This window comes from Castor canadensis, chromosome 19 (genome assembly GCF_047511655.1).
Source record: "Castor canadensis chromosome 19, mCasCan1.hap1v2, whole genome shotgun sequence".
NCBI lineage: Eukaryota > Metazoa > Chordata > Mammalia > Rodentia > Castoridae > Castor > Castor canadensis.
The window spans coordinates 8,192,807-8,212,395 of NC_133404.1; the positions used below are offsets into that span (position 1 = coordinate 8,192,807).

Here is a 19,589-nt window from a genome sequence, read left to right on the forward strand (position 1 = left end):
ACTTCCACTTAGAAATGCAGGCCCCTCTTCCCGGGGGTGACTCATGCAGTGATGCCCGTTTCAGAGTGGACTTCTGAAGGAAACAGGTTATCTGACTGAATGGCAACATTCGGTAGTCCTGCCTATCCAGGGTCTTTCTGCTGTAATAAAAATGTCCCCCTACCCCACCACACCCTCCCGCTGGGTTGGCACATTAATGGAAGTTTAAGTAGCTAAGTTTAGGTAGTCTGATGCTTGTTGATATTTGATCATAGCCTCATATGGCCTGAGGGTCCTTCCAGGCTCCCATGATTCTCAAAGTAAGGCCTGCTCTTTGCCATGGCCCTCTGCTGGCTCTGCCTTGCTCACCCTTCCATAGCCATGTCCTCAGTGGTTCCTTTGCCTCCATGTGCCTTCCTCAGACCGACAGAGATCTATGCCCTCACTGTTGAGGGGCTGCTCAGATGCCACGCCTTGCAGAGGCCTCTTCCCTACCTTCTGCATTTGTCACCCCAGCTCTTCATAGCAGTCATAGCAGAGGTGAGTCACTTCCTCACCTCTGCATTCACCCACCCCAAGCTCCTTCTATCAACCAACCCAAGGCCAGCTGGCACTCAATATTGTTCAGGTGCTCAAGAAAGAAAGAGGCAAGCCAGTCATCTCATACCAGCTCAGTTTTAATTTTAAAGTGACATGCACAGGTGGAGTAAAATCTTAAGCAGCACCTTCCAGCTTCCACTTACATAGCAAGAAGGAGCGGAACACAATTTTGCTCCATCACCACCTACAGTTCTAGCAGTAATTTATTAGGAAGTTACAGCACAGAAACAACACCCTGGAGTTGTGGTCCACTGATAAACTGGTTTTCACATAGGCTTAGTTGGAAGAGGCGGTTTGTCTCTCCTGACTAATGGGCAAAGCGGGCATAAGTGAGCTCTTTCCATATGAACTTAAGAGCAAATTACACCCCATTAATCAGCCATGTTCTTTGGGAACTTGGTCTGTCCAACTGGTCTGCCTCGTCTGCTATGGGTCTGATCTGCCTTTTGACCCTCCTCGAGGAGGTCCCTGGTCTAAGTCAAACTCTCAGTGCCATATAATCAAATAAGGATGGATATGTCAGGTTAACCCATCAGCCTTGAAGGTAGCAGTTTTTCATCATCTGTGGAAAAAAGCAATAATGGCTAACGGTTAGGTAACCCTATTCAAAGTGCAGTTTTACCTGACAGAAATAAAGTAACAACTAAACCAGAAGCCTCCAAGGAGGCTGTCATTGATGGTGGCAGTCCATGACAACTAACCAGGCAGAGCTTGGCTAGCCCTGTTCTTACCAAATGTCACTTGAGCAGGAAGCCCTCTGTGATATGGCTGTGTGACAAGAGGCACAATCCTTTGGAAAGGAGCTGAACCTGGGAGAACAAGGGGGAAACACTGAGAAGGTCTGTGCCATTTGACCTTCAAGCCATCAGGGGTGACCAGTCAGAGAAACTGGCTGTGCCAGGGGACCACACAGTGCCAGCATTCTCCCTTGGCTTCTGCTACACTGAGGCAGCCAGGGACATGGAAGGGTTTTGTTTTCAAGTAAGCACTTTGGTGGGAGAACATTGTAAAGTTTGTCAACAGAAAATCATCAAAACCACAAAGAACACAGTATGGGGGTCACAGGCAAACGGTTTTACCTGCATATTTTAAACACTGGTCTGTCCTCATCACAGGGCTTGGAAAGTTCAGAAAACTTCCAAGAGAGATGATCAGACACACCCTATTCCGACCATTCGAGGGGCAGAACAGTAGGAACTAGGCTGGCCCCGCACTCAGTGTGAACCTGCACATGGAGCCAAGTCTGATCTGCACGTGTGCTTTTATTCTTGAAGAGTTTCATCTGGAATTGAGATTCCAAGATGTCGTATTAGCAGCCCTGAGATCATGCCCTCAGTGACTCTGCCCAGGAACAGGGGTCAGAAACCAAGACTAGAGATGGGCCAGGACAGCCACTTTGTGCCTCAGGCTTGTGGGGGCCGAGCACTGCTCTCTGGGCTGTGCTTTACTGTGGAACTGAACTATGTCAAAGCCACTAGAAGCAAACAGTCACTGGCATCTCCAAAGCATGTCCTGAAAGTGTCAACAAACAGATTCCATATGCAGACTAGAGGTGATTTACACTTAAAACATTTAAATATAAATCAAACTGTGACTTAAAATTACAACCAAAAGAGAAACAAAAGAAAACCCAAAGACACTCAGCAGTGGAGAATGCTGAACACATACACAGGAGGCCATTAAAGCGACGCCATTTTCATTGTGCCAACTTTACATTCATCATGTCTAGTCCAGCTGGGCAGCACTGCATGGTGTCCTGTCATGCTGTCTGGCACTGCACTCCGGCACGGGGCCCGTCATCATCTTCCTCATAGGCCTCCCTGTGCTGGCGCCAGTTCTGCTCACTGGGATTAAACTCCTTCAGCTCCACCTGATCCATGTCATCCGTGATCCTCACCTTCTGCCGAGGAGGGAGCAGAGCTTCCAGCTGAGGAAGCTTCTCCTGAGGAAGCCAGTGTTTTTCGGGGAAGACTACCTGCAAAGGGTGAGTGCACAGAGAACGCTGGTTTCTTCACCTCCAAATTAAGGCATTTAGTAATATGTCCCATGAGAGAAAGCACAGTGCACTTACTAAAAACTGTATAATCAGAGTCCCCTTTTCCAGGGGGGCTTTGTAGATGGGCATCCCTTCATTACGCACACATTTCAGGTCTCCATGCTTTATCACCTCGCCTGCCATAGAGAAGGTTCAGTTAGGAAACAGGAAGCCAGACGGGTCAGGCAGAGCCAGGGGCAGGCCCTAATAGCCTTGGGGTGGCGGGCACAAGAAGGGGCCTTACCCCTTAAGATACTGTATGAGCAAGGGGTTGTTGGGGCTCTCTGGCCCACACTCAGTCGGCCTCCAGCACTTGGGTCAGAAGGAAACACAATGAAGCCTTCGTCGGAAGGTATAGAGGTAAAACAAGGGAACCAGAACTCAGAACACCCCAGCTGGTTCAATTGGGCTGACAACCTCCCAGCCTGCCTCTTGCCACAAGCATCAGACTTAGGGACAGCTTAGAGCAGGAAGGGGATTCCCAGGAGCCCCACCCCGCCTCTGCCCCATCCCCACAGGTGACAGCCAGCTTCCTGGGGAGGTGGCTTGGCCACTGGCAGTCCCCTTCCTGGCTACAAAGCACCTGCGGGAGGCCCAGTAGCTGGAATGGTCTCCTCTTGCCATCTCCACTGGCTACTCTGTGGAAGAGATCTCAAAAGGCACCAAAGCCCCAGCCCTGGATGCAGTCTTCCCCACCCAGGTCCAAAATGGTTAGTTCCCTCCATCCAGGCAAGGGAGCCGCACAGGACAGAAAGAGTTCCTGCTCTTTCACTGAGTCATAAAAATGGACAGAAGAGGGAAGACATGTTCAGAAAGCGTGGGGAAGGGGTGGTGATGATGTTTAACCCTAATGTAGTCAGCAGCCCCGTTGCATTCCACACAAGGGGACTATCCACAAAGTGAAACCTCTTTCAGAGGAAACATTTCAAGTATGTCATATGAGTTCTTTAAAATACGGTGTGTTGATGACTATCCCAGGGGCTGTTCACAGGCAGGACTATGACTCAGATGTGGCCCCCAGAGCCACTGACTATAGGATGGTGACCCCAAAGTTTGTGCTCTTGGTGGAGGTTTTGGACACAGTTCTGCCTCCCAGTTCCTATCAGGTGTCACTGCCTCCTGCTCTTGTGCCCAGCTCCCTACACTTTTGCTTCTGGCTTGCTGGGAGCTGGGAACCCCAAGACTAACTACAAAAGAAAGGAAGATGACCCAGCCAGCTCCTCCAGCAGGTAACACCCTGGGGGACACCCAAGTCACTTGTCATTAACAGTTCTCAGCAAGGCTACAGGCAGCTGAGGGGCTCTGGTGAGGAAGGCAGCTCTACGGAGGAAGAGGAAGGGGGAGAAGAGGAAAGGAAGGGACAGGAAATCGAGGGAAGAAGAGGACAAGAAACGATAAATGTAAAGAAAAAGCAAGAAAAATAACAAAAGGAATCCCCAGCAGGTTTTCTGACACCCTCCCTTCCTTCTCAGCAAGAGAATGGCTGCTTGGGTTTGCCACCCCCTTCCCTCTGGGGACCCTTCCTCATTCTTCTCTCTTTGGCTCCCAGGTTCCCCTGCTAGGGTCACAGGAGGTGGCAGGAGCACTGGGCTCCCATCCCACAGCACAGCCCAGCTCCAGGAACTTCTGCCAGGCTGACCTGACCTTACATCACCCACCCTTGACCAAGGACAGGCTTTTCCAAAGTCACACACTGATGCTGCCAGCCCCGGCTCTCTGAAGGGCTAGAATTGGCTGTGACTCAGAAGCCAGTGCCCGCACAACCAGTGGGCCTAGGGTCTCTGAACTGTGATCCTCAATCAACTTTATGACTCAAGTGAGGGGAGGGCTGTGGCATGGAGCCTAAAGAAAGGCATTTAATTTTTGAATATCACGCACTGCTTTCCACCAGTCCTTGGTTTAAGTGTGCACGCACACACACAAAGCAAAGGAGAAAAATCACATTCAGATGTGGTAAATGTTAATAATAGGCAAATTATGTATGGATGGGCTGTGGCTTTCTTGATTTTACAACTTCTTGTAAGTTTTCTTTTGTTGTTGTTTTGAGACAGGATCTCATGATGTAGCCCAAGTCAGCCTTGAACTCCAGATCCTCCTGCCTTAGCCTCCTGAGTTGCTGGGATTACAGGTGTGCCCCACCACATCTGGCTGAAAGCTTGAACTTGTTTCCAAATAAAAAGATTTTCTAAAACACCACAAACTGATCAAGGCTTAGCAATATAATTCTATTTCACATTATCACCAGAAGAGGAACTAGAAGGAATCAAAGAGAAGAAAGTAACAGAGAGCAAGGCCAGAAAGAGGAGAACAGAAAGAGATGGAAATAATGAGATGGGCAGAGGCAGAAGAGGTCCCTGGCCAGGGAGGTGCAGTGGCTCTGGTGTTTGCTCGCCCCACAAACACCTCTGCTCTGAACTCCAGAGTCTTTATCACTACCTGCCACGGCTCGGGGCAGGCTTATCAACTGGTTTCCTCCCACGCAGCCCTCAACCTGCCTCTCTAGCTTCAGACAAAGCTATTCTCTCACCCCGTGGCCAGCGAGGGGCTTGAACAGCACTGCTTGTTCATGGGCCGAGCCCATGACACCTTGGTGACTGAGCCTCCTCCACACCTGTCCAGACCTTCTTGACTGTGCACGACTGACTTCACGTGTAATTCAGAAGCACCGATAAATCAAGGTCCCTTGCCTGGCCTCTGCCCTGCTCTCAGCAGGTGTTCTGGTGCCCACCCAGACCCTAACCTGCAGTGAACACCAACCCTCCTGGGAGCAGAGAGCCCTGGTGTCTACACAGCTGCCAAGAGACTGAGCCCAGGCCTCTGGAACCCCTTTGGGCCCAGAGCTCCCTCGGGCTGCTCCCTGTGGCTCCCAAGGGTGTGTACAGAAGGGTGTCCGACACTAGGCTCACGGTGTCTTTTTTTAAGACGGCTCTCACGTAGAACAGACAACACAGAAGCCAGAGGAACGGAATGTGAGGAGCAATCAGCATGCATCCCACTTGATGGAAAAGAGCCTGTATTCTATGATATAACAAATTTAAAAATTTTAAGTTTAACTGGCAGATTCCAGCTAGAATTTTAGACCTCTCACCCCAAGATTCCTCTTTGAGGCTCCTCCTCCCACTCTAACAATATAAAATAAATTCATAAAATTCTCTAGTCACTAGTAATGACTTTAGATAGAGAAAAAAAAATCAAGTCACAATAGCCAACATAAAGAAGACAGCTTTTTAGCTGGGCACCGGTGGCTCATGCCTGTAATCCCAGCTACTCAGGAGGCAGAGATCAGGACTGTAGTTCAAAGCCAGACCAGGTAAATGGTTCACAAGACCCTATCTTAAAAAAACCTTCACAAAAATCGGGTTGTGGTGGAGTGGCTCAAGCTGTAGGCCCTGAGTTCAAAGCCCGGTACTGCAAAAAGAAAGACAAAAAAAAAGTCTGCCTTAAGTGTGAAAGCAGGTGATCTTGCCATTGCTCCTACACCAACATACAGAACAAGGACAAGGAGTACTTACCTGATTTGGATGTAATAACAAGGACTCGATCATCCAGTGTTTTTATCGTCTTCTTGAAGCCACAAAGAGCTTCAGAAAGCTGAATTTTCATTTTCATGATCAAGTCATGGCCTCGTCTCTGAAAGACACTATGATCCTTCTGATCAAGCACAATTACGACATCGCCAGGCTCCAGCTCGGGCTCCTGATCTCCTTCTCCGTGAAAGAGTATCTTTTGCCCATCTTTCATACCTATGGAACATCATCCCCTTCTGATTAGCCGCTTCTCATGGCATGCAGACTTGCTCAGAGCTTTTGAAGGAGGACACAGAGTCCCTGGGGGTCCTTCATTCATGGAAAATCCCAATCACATTCGGGCATGGGACAGAGGAGGGATGCCTGGGATTATCACTGGGAAATGTGTCACTTCCTCTGCGCCATGGGCCTTGGGCCAAATGTGCAGCAGGGAGAGATGGAATAAGGCTCTACGTTGGTTCACACCAGCCTCCCCAGCCTTGGGCCCTGTGATGCTACACTGAGGCCACACTGCAAGCATGAGCTGACTGCCCATGTCCTGGTGCCCACAGTGCATGGCTCTAGAGAGGAGAGGACAGCCAGCCAGTTCCCTTTCTAGTATGTCAGTGTCCACACAGGCACAGGGCAAAAGCTTTTGTTTAAGTGAGAAGTCCTGGAACAGCCCCTGTGTTGAGTGGAGTGTTGATTCTTTGACTTTTGGTCTCATCTCTGATCTTCAGTATATTTGCTGGATTAGAAAGTCTCAAGAACGATCAGAGGATGGTGGCAACCAGCTGGGACCGAAATCTGCCTTCAAACATGCCATAGGCAAAATGGATAGCACGGGAAGGAGCTGTGTTTGGGAGGTGATGCAGCAGAAGGGGAACGTGGGGAAAGAATCACACAGCTAACAGAGACTTACACAAGCTCTGACAGCCAGTGAGCAAGAAAGCTGTTAGGAAGAACAGTCCGTTCTAAAGACTCCAGAGATAAGCTCTGAGAATGGCAGGAGAGGGCAACTGAGCAGAACTGAAGTCACCACTTTCAGAGAGTGAGAAAACTGTAAAGCAAGGCTGTCTGTGACCTCAAGGGAGCAAGAAAACTTTGGCAGGTGACACGATATGAAAATAAGGCCAGGGAGGTCATGAAAGGGACCAGAAAGGGAATTTAGGTACACCGTTCTTTTTAAGTATGTCGTGATCCGGCCCAGGACACCTACCTGGTGGCCCAGGACTAGCACAGAGTGCCTGCCCACTGGTTTCGCGCAGCCGCAGTCTCACCTTTCTCCACGTGGACCTCGATGATCTTCTTGTCGCGGATGACCTTGGCTCCGCTGCAGCTTTCACAGCGGTCCTTGGGGTTGATGCGCTCGCCCTGGCCCTTGCACTCGATGCACACCGTCTGGATCTGCTGCACCATGCCCGGCCCGATCTGCTGGATGTGAACCTGCATGCCCCGCCCCTTGCACAAGGGGCACTTCTCCACCGACCCCTTCTTCCCGCCAATGCCTGCAGGGGTGAGAGGCGACAGGAGGAAGAGCTATGTTCTTCCCTTCCCGGGCCCCTCCATGGCAGAAGGGTAGTGACCCACGGCACTGGGCAGTGGGGCTGCACTTCTGTTTATAATCGTGAAAGGCAATGGGGAAGGGGCTGGAGGAGGAGTTCAGCTAAGAGGTAATAGCGCATGTTAACACCTCCTCTCTAACAATTGTTTCTGGCTGCATCAACCCAAGCTCAATACTTCAGTCCCATTAAATGTGTTTTCTTTCAGGGTGCAAAATCCCCACGCCTGCAGGTTGACTGATGAGGCTGGGGCTGCAGAGAACAGAGGATGCACGCTCTGGGAGTGGGGCGTCACATTCTCTGTGGACCAATGTGGCTCCAGGGTCAGACCAGACTTCTCTTGAAAACTCAGATTTTAAAAGCTTATGTCAAATACACTTATATGCAAGTCAGGGGTCATGAAACCATTCCAGACTGCCAGGTTTTGTAAATAAAGCTTTACTGGGACATGGGCACACCCATTCACTTAAGTATTGTGATGGCAGAGTAGTTACAACAGATCACCTGGCCCACAAAACTGAAAATGTCCGTATCTTGCCCTTTACAGAAAACCTCTGCCAGCCCCTAGGTTAGGTGACCTGTCCTGATTGAGATTTCTGAAGTGATGTCAACATGTTAAATAAATGTATAACCCAAATAAAACTTTCAGGCAAACAGACTGAGCCTTCAAGGCTACCTTTTTGCAAACTGCTTGACACTCAAATTTGAAAAGATAAGCCAACATGGTGGCCACCATGCCTATAAACTCAGCACTCTTAAGAGGCTGAGCCAGGAGGATTATGAGTTCAAGACCAGCCTGGGTTACACAGTAAGACACTGTCAAAAAAAAAAAAAGATAAATTGTTTTCCTCTGACCTAGGAAACCACATCAGAACTATGAAATTCATTCAAAATTAATTAACATTTACCTTCACATTTCTCACAAATTACATTTTTCTGGAGGGCTAATTTCTTGGTGACTCCATTATATAAGTCTTCAAGAGTTACAGACAATTGATGTACAACATTCTTGCCTTACCAAAGGAGAGAAAAAAAAAACCAGTGAGTAATATGTATTAAATAAACTGCTCCTGAAACTTCACCCATGTAACTCTCAGATGTCCAGAGACTCCTGCCCAAAGCTGAGCCTGGCCGTCCACTCCTCTCTGCAGGAAGCAATACTTCCAATCCTGCCAACCCGTCCTGCTGGCCCTCTACCAAAACCAAGAACTAACACCTGTCTCACTCTGAGGTAAGTACCCAGTCATTTATGGAGGTCAAGAAAAAGATGGTTGCCTTTATTCCTGAGACTAATCTGAGGCTGGTGAGATCACTAGCTGAGAAAAGGAAGGCAGTTAACCAATGGAACTGGTTAACTATGGGCTCCTCAGGAAAAAAGCCATTTCCTTACAGAGGAATGTGCGGCCACCACACTCTCTGGACCTTCCAGAAGCTCTTCCTTGAGCACCAAGCCTTTACTCTCCAAGCCTTTCCATGATTTGTGGCCAAATGGGGATTTTTCCCTCTGCTGAAATCTAGTCTCTGCAGTCAGGACGGTGTGCATTTAGTTCCCAGAGTGGGTGACTGTCTGATCCAGTGCTCTGCCTGCTTGTGAGGACCTTCCCTGTTGTCCAGAGTTCTTGCAATCACTGGGACCAGGTGTCCTGGTTTACTAGCTGTAAGCTTTTGGAGATGACTTAATTAAGGACATGACGTTTTTCATCTCAAGACAGTGAGAGGGCTAGGCAAGTGAATACCCAAGGTTTTAATCACGTCCACACCATCAATTAAATGAGCAGGTGACAAACCTAGAGGACAAGGGGGATTTCTCCCTCATAAACACTTTGTGATTGTTCAGCACACTGTCTTTAGAGAATTGACACTCAGTCTTTTTAAAGCTCAAAGTCAATTATAACATGAGAACAAATACATTTATCCAGGGGCCTCTTCACTAGTTTTCTAAATCCAATGCACGAGCTTGTTTCTTCTGGTCTTACCCAGAACTAATAAGTTTGGTTATCACTCTGGTTTTAAGATCCAAAGCAGACTGTCAGCATTGAACTAGACAAGGCTTAAGAGACTACAGATGGCAGGTGACAGCCCACAGGCTACAAAAGCAAGCCCTAGAACTCAAACGCAGTGGCCTAGGCCCTTCCAGGAAAATGTGCTCATTCTCCTCCTGGTGATGGTAAAGCTGCTAATCACAGGCCTGATGAACAGGCAGGTTGTTTCTTTTATAAAAATTGAAAGAAGAGGCGAATTCTATTCCCTGGAAAATCCTCTGCACTTGTTGGGAATGAGGCCATGGGTGGAGTCCCAACCTGTGGGTGGAGACCCACCCAGAATATGAGAGAGTTGGCTGGGGACCAAGAGCCAGGGAGGAAGGGCAGGTGGGAAGGGAGAGAGGCACTTGTGGCAGAGGCTTCGCTTCTGTCCCTCAGGACACTTGGTACCTGAGTCCTCAACAGGGCAAAAGAGGACAAGATAAACTGGACCTTCCTCCTCTGTATCCACGACCCCATTCATACCTTCATATGGGGTGTTTGAAGGGTGTCAGACAGTTCCTAAACATGCTAAGAGAATCCAGCAGCCTGGGTACCAGATAGTGATCAACTATTTAAATAGGCCCCAAAGCCGGGCTCCGGTGGCTCACACCTGTAATCCTAGCTACTCAGGAGGCACAGATCGGGAGGATCGTGGTTCGAAGCCAGTCCTAGGAAAATAGTTCACAAGACCCTATCTCGAAAAAACTTATCACAAAAAAGGGCTGGCGGAGTGGCTCAGTGGTACAGAGCCTGCCTAGCAAGTGTGAGGCCCTGAGTTCAAGCCCCAGCACAATTGAAAAAAAAATAAATAAATGGCCCCAAACAGGACAGCCACACCCTTTTAAAGCAAGGCTCACCCTTGACTCCAGCAAGGAGTAATTGCTTACATTTCTTTCAGAGCATTTACCTCTTCTCTCTCTAGCCATCCGTCCTCCACCACCAAAGAACATGTCGAAGATGTCCATGGGGGAGGAGAAGCTGGGGCTACCCGAGCCTCCTTCTTTAATCGCCTGTTCTCCACCCTGGTCATAAATGTCTCTTTTCTTTGGATCTGAAAGCACTTCATATGCCTGGGATATGAGTTTAAACTTTAAAAAGAAAAGGAAAAAAAAAAAAGAGAGATTTAAAAAGAGAGGTGTAGCAAGGAGTTTGAGCCATTTTATTAAGCAAGCCAAATTTAAGCCAACCCAGCCCCGAGAAAGCTGCCTGTCTGTGAACCTGACTTGACTTGCTGCCTTTGTAAAGTGGGACACACAGGACACACGTCAGGAAGGGGCTGGGGGTGGGGTGTGGTGGGGGGCACAGCGAGAATAGGGACAGAAAGAAAGCAGCAGCCTTCCCACCCTGGCTGCACCAGCCATGGAGTCCAGTTGGGAGACTGCAGGCGTGGCCAGGGCTTTATCTGGAACGGCCACAGCCCAGGATTCCTGGTTCCACTGTGACTTCCACCTCACAGGAATCACTTTACTAATTTACAAGCGTGAAGTTCAACTTGCAACAGGCGTGTGCAAGCACCTGGCTAGATACCGCAAATGCTGCCTGCCCTTCCCACCGTCTCCCCCAACCTCACAATGCCAATGTCACCTGTCAACAAGCTCTGCTGGTGCTACCTCAACATTTGTATCTCCAGTAAATCCAGGCATTCCTACCAAAAACTTGTCACTGGGATTCAATTGTAAGATAAGAATCAGAAAGCCAAAATTGGGAGGGCATACCTCAGATCCAAAAGATGGGAAAACCAGGGGCAGGTGGAATGCCTGCCTAACAAGCATGAGGCCCTGAGTTCAAACCCCAGTGCTGCCAAAAAAAAAAAGACAAAAGAAAACTAAATGCAGGGGGTGATCTGGATTGGGTCCTACCCCCCAGGGAAAGCAAGGTCACAAAGGATGTTATCAGAACAAGTGGAAAATGTGATTTTTTTTTTCCCCCATGTCAAAACTTTTTTCCCCCCAATACTAGGGGTTTGAACTCAGGGCCTTGCAAATGCTGGACAGGAACTTTATCACTTGAGCCACACACCAGCCCCTTTTTTGCTTTGGTTAATTTTTTTAAAAATTTTTTTAAATATGTCTTGTGCTTTTGGCCTGGGCCAGCCTCAGTCTGCAATCCTCCTACCTATGCCTCCTGTGTAGCTGGGATTATAGGCATGAGCCACCACACCAGCCTTGTTTTGTTGAGATGGGATCTAGCTATCAGGCCATCCTCTCAATTTCCACCTCCTACGCATCTGGGATTACAGACATGTGCAACCCTCCCACGTATCTGGGATTACAGACGTGCAACCCTCCAGTGGTAAACTTCTTGCATTTGGTAACTGTACTATGTTTAATGGTAAGGATCTCCTTGTTCCTAGGAAATCCATGTTTAGTGCTGAGCACTTATGCTATGTGCAAATTACTCTCAAAAACTTTGGCAGTAACTTAGAGATGGATAAAGCAAGTATGCAACGTATTCACAATTGGTGAAGGCAGGTGGAGGACGCGCTTGTGTTCCTTGCACATGGACACCTCTCAAATCAACCTGGAACACTAAAACATGCAAATTCCATCCTTCTCTCACCGCCACCACCCACACTGGCCGAGGCCACCCTCTTGTGCCCAGGCCACTGCAAAAACCTTCTTAGCCTGTTCCTCATCTGAGCCTATGACCTGTCACTGCTTGGCCCAAGCCTTCCCGAGGCCAGCCAGGCCTGTCACCCAGAAGCCCCAGCCACCCTATGCCCTTCTCCTCCTGCCCCCAATTCTGCTCCAGCGTTGCCAACCTCCTCATTCCTCCTCAGCACTGCAGCACATGCTCTGGTGGCCCCTCAAGTGAGCACAGCACCCCCCCCACCTCTCTCAAGCCTTTGCTCAAAGCCCTCCCCTTTCACAGAGGCCTCCCCAATGCCCCAACCTTCACACTGCAAGCTCTTCCCATGGCCTTGCCCTCTACTGTGCCTGTAGTCTAGCACTGTGCTGTACCCACTGTGATACAGAAGTCTTGCCATCTTGGCCCACCGGGCATGCCTGAGCCCACACCTGTGCCTGCCATGCAGACAGTGCTTGGTAAATACATGCTCAATTCTGGGAATTTAGAAATGAATAAATGGCATTGGGTCTTGGCCCTGCAGAGGCTAGACTTTGTCAGAAAAACAACTGTGTATCTAACCATCCTTCAATGCAGTGGCCCCAGAGAGCACATGGGAAAAAAAAAAAGTGCCACAAGACACAAACATGGAAATTAACAGAGATGCTAGGACATCCCTTGTTCTACAGATCTCTGATCAATCCCTAATAAAAAACTAGTAAATACTAGCTAATAATAATAATCACTACCAAAACCCCTGACAATTTAAAAAATTAAGTCTTGCTGAATGTGGTGGGTGACACACACTTATAATCCCATGTAGGAGGGAGGCAGACAGAGGAGGATTGAGGTTTGAGATCGGTTAGGGCAAAAGTCCCCAGGTGTGATGGTATAAACCTGTAATCCCAGCTGGGAACGAGGTGAAGGTAGGAGGATCACAGCCTGAGCCCAGCCCTGGGTGAAAAACAAGACCTTATCTGAAAAATAAACTAAGGCAAAAAGGGCTGGAGGTGTGGCTTGCATGGCAAGTGTGAGGCCCTGAGATCAAACCCCAGTACCACCACCAAAAAAAAAACCAAAACTGGTGCCTAAGGATTAGGTGCCTGGCTTGGAAGATCGGAGGGCAGCTAGACCAGGCTGGGCCTATCTAAAGAGCTCAGCCCTTAGCATATCTAGGTAAATATACTCATCAAATACCCCAGATACTCACTGGACACTTAGCCTAAATGAATGAATCTAAGAACGGGAAAGGAACACCCTGTTGCTTGGGGCATCTAATCAGAGGCCAGATCCCCCAGAGGATGGGCAATCTGACTGCCAGTAGTGGAACCCCCCATCTCTGGGATCCAGCACTCCAGGTTCTAATTCAGCTCCTGCCTGGATCCTCTTTCTCCCAGTTTGACCAGTTCACCTTTTAGACTTTGATCTTTTGCCACAGAACCTTAAAAGTAGGACAATATAGCCAGGAAAAAAATTTCTTTGAAGATTACACAGCAACTTGGAAAAATACTTATGATAAAATATTCAGTGAGAGAGAGAGAAGTCCATGTTCAGAGGATCACCTTAGGAAAAGCCCCTGTACAGAGGTGGAGTGATGTGTTCTTGGTGGGTTTTCCTCTGAATTCTGAATTCCTCTGATTTTCTGCTCTGTTACAACGTGTTTGGATTCCTACCTTGCAAATCTATTCAAGCAAAAAGCTGCAATGAACTTGACCGAAAGACCAAACTCATCTCAACAGGGTAACTGCCCTATCACTGTGGGTAAAAAGGAACTATTTTTCTGACCTGCCACCTGGCAACCTTGTCCTCTGAAACACAGCTGCAGCTGAGACAAACACAGACTCACACAGAGCACAGCGTCTGACAACAAACCCAGGCTGCTCAATGCTTAGCAACACAGGACAACAGGGCAAAAAACAAAGCCTGACACCCGACTGTTGGCCTTCTCAGTTGTCCCAGAGCCCTAATCCATTCTTTAAGAGACATTAATAATACAGTGACAAACTTAGGTGAAAAAAATAAGATAACACATAACAGATAAAGTGAACCAGAATGCAGACTCACACCAAAAAGAAAAGACCTGCACAGGGCACCCAGCACACAGTAGGCCCAGCACAGGCGAGATCTGGTGAATAAATGGAGAAAGCCATCTCAGGGAATGTCACAGCAGTTTCTTTCAGTTGGGCCCCATCTTCTCCCCTTTTGATTGCTAATCCAAATTTTCTCCAATTCCCCTTCTGTCTAATCTCTGCCCTTGGAGAGCTCTCTCCTTCCTCACTGAGTTTCTTACAAGTGTATTTCTTGTGGCATTGCTTTCATTTGCCCAGTCAACAGCTAGCATGAACAGGATGACCAGCATAGGATGGGGACAGGGCCAGCAGACCAGTTTGTGGTCAGAAGGAACCTCCAGGAAGATGTCATAGTGGATAACTAAATGAAAGTGTCTTGCTCCCTCCGTGGAAGGGAGGGAGAGTAAAGTATTCCAGGCAGAGGGTTCAGCAGAGCCCCCTCCAATACTGAGAAGGGACCTGCTAAGAGCCTCATTTATAGAACACTAATTCAGGGCCTGACGACTAACAAATATTAATTTAAAACAAAGGATAAACGACCTGCCCAGACAGACAGTTACACGGTGAAAGCTACACACACGAAAAGGGCGTGTCTGCAAGTAAAAACAAGCTTCAGGATGCCAAAAACACACTGATCTCAAACGATCTGCACATGGCCATGAACGCACTCCCGGCTGAGTGCTAGGGGGCTTGGACCTGAGACTAGGGTTTTCCCATACCGTGCTACCAGCCAGCCACCCTGCTGAAGCATGAAATTAGAGCAGCAACAGACTACAGTGAATTGGGGAGCCTGTCTATGAATCACCCACACCATGTGGAAAGCCAGTGACTTCCAAAGCTACAGTAAGCCACCTAAATATAGATAAGCGAGAACGCAAATAGGTAGCAGACCTACAGGGAAGCATTTTAAAGCTTGTGACAGCAACATTTGGCACATGTGGCTAAATACAAGTATTTTATCACTGCTGCCACCCAGCCAACCCTTCCTTAAGAAGCTTGCTCCAGCTCAGAATTAGTAAGGCAGCCAGATATTCTGATCTGGGTGTCACTGCCACAAGTGGCCTCTGAAGTGGCCCAGATGTCATCGTTATCACTTACTCGGGGGCCCCACCTGTCCCAGACGGGACAGCCTAAGTTTTATAAGAAAGTGACAGCAAGTGAAGGAAAACAGGGGAAGGCCAACAGCTTTTCTTGCCATGTGTGATTCTCCAAGTTACCTAGTCAGGTGGGTCATGTCCTCCTCGGGGACAAAAAGCAGAAGTGTCTGTTTCTGAAAACAGGATGGAACGGTTTAATTTAGATCTCTAACGTGCAGAGCCTTTTCAGCCTACTTCTTATCACCTGTGTGTCGTCTGTCACAGGAGACCCGGAATCCACATTACACGTGGATGGTCAGGTTACAGCCTTCCCCGGCCCTGTTCCATGCAGACAAGGCACAACTGGTACCAGGCTCGCAGACCAAATCCACTCCGTCATTCTCAAACAGGACACCGAGAAGGTACAACTCAGGTGACAGAAACGCAACAACAGGGAAGGAAAGCAAAATGACTCAATGCTAGTGATGCCTGGCGGTACGGAGCTTGCGGTCATGCGCGCCTCAGTTTCCCACTTGGCTGGCTGCCTCTCTCACGGAAATGCCCACAAGCCCTGGAGCTGGGGTGCGGCCCGGGGAGGCTGGGGCCCCACGACAAACACTTGTGGAGTGGCCCAGGGGCTGCTGCTTGGGCTGCGCTGGACACTCGGGTGGGATCCAAGTCCCCCTGGGCGCGCACAGGCCTCTTCTTCCACCCCCGGCCTGTGCGCGCTGCGCCTGGCCACGGCCTCTGCCCGCCGCCCGCGTCCTGCCGCAGCCCCGCACCTTCTCGCCCTCATCCGGGTTCTTGTCCGGGTGGTACTTGAGCGCCAGCTTGCGATAGGCCTTCTTGATCTCCTCCGGCGAGGCGCTGGGCTTCACCCCCAGGATGTCATAGTACTGGGTCTCCTTCACCATCCTGTCTCTGCGGGGAGGGGCGGGCGAGCCCGGTCAGCGCGTCCCGGACGACCCCGGGGCCTTTGGCCCGCGCCCCCCCGCCGCTGGCCTGGCCTTGCGCGTCACGGTCACGGTCACGGTCACGGCCGCCGCCCGCCCGGGGCTCCTTCCCCCGCGCGCGCGCGCGCCCACGCCGGGCCGACGTCCCCGCCCGGCACCGCCGCACTCGAGCCGCCGGCTCCTCCGCGGCGGGTTTTATTCGGCGCCGGCGGAAGGTTCCGCAAAGAGACGGTGACGCCACAAAAGCCCAGAACCTTCGCGGAGGTTCCGGCGGCGCCCGGGGCTCCCTGGCGGGGGCGGGGGAGGGGCGGCCGTGACCGCCCGGTCCCCGCCGCCTGGCGCGCGCTCACCCGCCCTCCTCCGGCGCCTGCTCCTCCGGCTGCTCGTCCGACTCCCCGGAACTCCAGTTCTGGCTGCCGCCCCGGGCCATGGTGGGGGCCTTGGCAGCCGGCTTCGGGGTGCAGGGCGCCCTCCGACGACCGTCCCGCCGCCCCGAGCCCGCCCCCTTGCCCTTGCGTGGCTCCGGGATCCGATGGCCCGCAGGGCCGCGTCGGCGGGAACCCTGCGCCGAGGGGTTGGGCTGGGATGGCTGAGGCCTGCGGTCCCCACCCGCCCTCTCCCTCAGGGTGTGACCGACCTCTGTTCGGTCACTGGCACTGGGCACCCTGAGGCCGGCCTCGGATTGTTGCATTTTTGAGGGGCTTGGAGTGGGCAGGGGCCCCCCGCCGTGGTGGCGCCCCGTTTCCCGAGAACTGGTATTTGCTGCTTCCCCTCGTGGCATCTTCAAGGCTGGGCTGAACCTCAGTCCTTCCAGATGCGTTCAGTGGTCCTAAGGTGGCTCCCCCCGCACCCCGGGTGTGGACAGTGGCCTCCCGCTGTCCACAACTGGGAAGGCTGTAAGTACCCCACGGGTGGGCAGTGACGCCCCACAGCTGTGGGCAGTGACGTCCCCCAGCTCTCCCAAGGGTGGGCAGTGACCCCTCTTCTCCCAGAGGTGGGACGCCGCCCCTCTGCGCATCAGGTGGGTGAAGCACCAAGGCAGGACCAGACTAGTGAGCCACTGTTGTGCACACACCTGGGTTTTGTGGCCCAACTCCCACAGCCCGGTGGCCCGGACGTGGCCGGAAAGGGCAGCAACAAGTCTTTGACTTTCCTAGGTGATTCTCAGCTCCAAGATCAAGACTTACTGCGAAAACGTGGGTGTGGCGAGGCGGCCAGCGCTATCAGAAAACTGCAGGCCCCTCTGGCCTTGCCACCTTGGCTTCTGCCCTGACACTAAGGAAAGAGCACTGGTTCCCCTGGCCTTGTGTTGGCTCCTATAGTTAAAACAGGCACCATCCCTTCTCCCACGTGTTCAGTGGGGGATACAAATGACTTAATATCCGAGAGAAATTAAGCTACTTGTTTCTGTTCTTGGCTACATGGTGGTTGTTTTTTTCCCCTCTGATTCATGCCCCTGCAGAATACGGCAGAGACTCAGAGCTGGAGGTCAGGAATTTTGGATCCCATATCCCATGTCTATGCAAACCTATGCAAACCTCAGCTTCTGCTCTTGTTTCGCTGCCAGCAGGATGTGATCAATCCAAATGCCTGCCTTTCTCACCGGGCTTCCATTAAGGATCAGATGTGAAAGCAGCTGGAAGGGCTTGGGAATGGAACTTTCACCTGGAAACTTAAAAAAGAAAAAAAAAAAAAAAATCCCTGTGGCCTGGCTGCACCCAGTTACTGCAGCTTCCCCACTGGGATGCAGGAATCAGTATTTTTTTCTTTTTTCTTTTTAACTCTCCCAAGTTCCAGTATGCAGCCAGAGTTGTCAGATTCAGTACTGTGGACCACTGATTTGGGTAAGGTGGGCGTGTGGGCATAGGGCTTAATGGTGATCAGAGGCTAGAGGCAGAGAACGGGACTGAGAACGCTATAGCAGTGAGGCCAAGGTTCGAATCCCAGCACTACTTTTTGTTTTGTTTTGATACAGGGTCTTACTATGTAGCTGAGGCTGGCCTTGAATTTGTGAGCCTTCTTCCTCAGCCTCCCCAGTGCTGGGTTTACAGGTGTGCACTAACACACGTGGCTACCAGACACTATGCTTTCTGACAGTATAACCTTGGGCAGGTGGCTTAACCTTTCTGACCCTCACTTTTCTCAAGCCAAATGATATTAATAGCACCTGCCTTAACCATGTGATGTCCTTTGTGCAAAGTCTCAACACATGATGGGCTTTTATTTATCTACTACAGTGCTGGGAACTTTTTATATTTGTTTTTTTATTTTTGCAGTACTGGGTCTTGAACTCAGGACCTGGTGCTTGGTAGGCAGGTGCTTTACCACTTAAGCCACTCTGCCAGCCCTTTTTTGTGTTGGGTATTTTCAAAACAGGGTCTTAGGAACTATTTATGTGAGCTGGCCTCAAACTTTGATCGCCCTGATTTCTGCCTCCTGAGTAGCTAGGATTCTAAGCATGAGCCACCAGCACCCAGCTGAGAATTTTTTAATTTTTTTGCTTTTGTCTAAGCTAAAAAAATTGATGACAATTCTGTCCTTGATCAAGCTCTAGCCAGGTTCCTCTGTGCCTTCTTCTCCCTCTCCCTCTCCTCCTCCTCCTCCTCCTCTTCCTCCTCCTTCTTCTCCTTCTCCTTCTCCCTTCTTTCTTCTTCACAGTACTGAGGTTTGAACTCAGAGCCTTCACCTTGAGCCACTCCGCCAGCCTTTTTTTTGTGAAGTGTTTTTTGAGATAGGGTCTCATGAAATATTTGCCCGGGCTGGCTTCGTACCACTATCCTCTTGATCCCTGCCTCCTGAGTAGCTGGGATTACAGGTGTGAGCCACTGGCGCGAACCATTGGCACCTGGCAGAGCCCTCTTCTTGGACCAGGCCTCAACCCAGATGTGTAGAGACGCTAACATGAGTTACATGTTAACCCTGAGGTGTCGTTCCCTGCCCCCCCCCACACACACACACCAGCACCCAAGAAAAGGCAAAGCTATCAAAGAATTTGCTGTTTGTTTCTGGCAATAGCTGAGGACAGGGCTGCTGGCTCCCAGGATCTGTGTGAGGGTGGAACCCTGCCTTTGACTCCTGCCAGTTTGTGCGCACAGCTGACCTAATCACAGTTACACTGACCAACCCTTTGTAAATTTTCACTTCCCTGACTCCTGCTTGTCCCTCTCCCTGCTCCTCCTCCCTATAAAAGGCCCAGTTGCTTTTGTGCAAACAAGCCCAA

General features: G+C 50.3%; 1 protein-coding gene across 3 annotated transcripts; it reads right to left on the minus strand.

Annotated features, from left to right (window-relative positions):
* Positions 1-638: 638 nt before the first annotated feature.
* Dnaja4 (DnaJ heat shock protein family (Hsp40) member A4) lies at positions 639-16,876 on the minus strand. 3 transcript variants are annotated; one of them, XM_020157572.2, is made up of 8 exons: positions 16,720-16,876; positions 16,199-16,337; positions 10,614-10,794; positions 8,591-8,695; positions 7,401-7,628; positions 6,127-6,357; positions 2,651-2,751; positions 639-2,554 (listed from the first exon to the last, which is right to left on the minus strand). In XM_020157572.2, exons 1-8 carry the CDS (start codon positions 16,797-16,799, stop codon positions 2,339-2,341), a joined length of 1,281 nt encoding a protein of 426 aa, XP_020013161.2. In that variant the 5' UTR covers positions 16,800-16,876; the 3' UTR covers positions 639-2,338. The 3 variants fall into 3 exon arrangements, with proteins under 3 accessions (XP_020013161.2, XP_073917879.1, XP_073917878.1); XM_074061778.1 differs by lacking the exons at positions 16,199-16,337; positions 16,720-16,876 and adding an exon at positions 15,558-15,709; XM_074061777.1 differs by lacking the exons at positions 16,199-16,337; positions 16,720-16,876 and adding an exon at positions 11,422-12,497.
* Positions 16,877-19,589: the final 2,713 nt, after the last annotated feature.

Excerpts from the sequence above, each read along its gene's own strand:
- Dnaja4 (XM_020157572.2), bottom strand. The coding sequence starts at position 16,799 with ATGGCCCGGGGCGGCAGCCAGAACTGGAGTTCCGGGGAGTCGGACGAG. Across the intron at positions 7,629-8,590 it reads AATTTGTGAGAAATGTGAAG|GCATTGGCGGGAAGAAGGGG; the intron begins GTAAATGTTAAT and ends TCACCCCTGCAG. Across the intron at positions 6,358-7,400 it reads CGAGGTCCACGTGGAGAAAG|GTATGAAAGATGGGCAAAAG; the intron begins GTGAGACTGCGG and ends GATGTTCCATAG.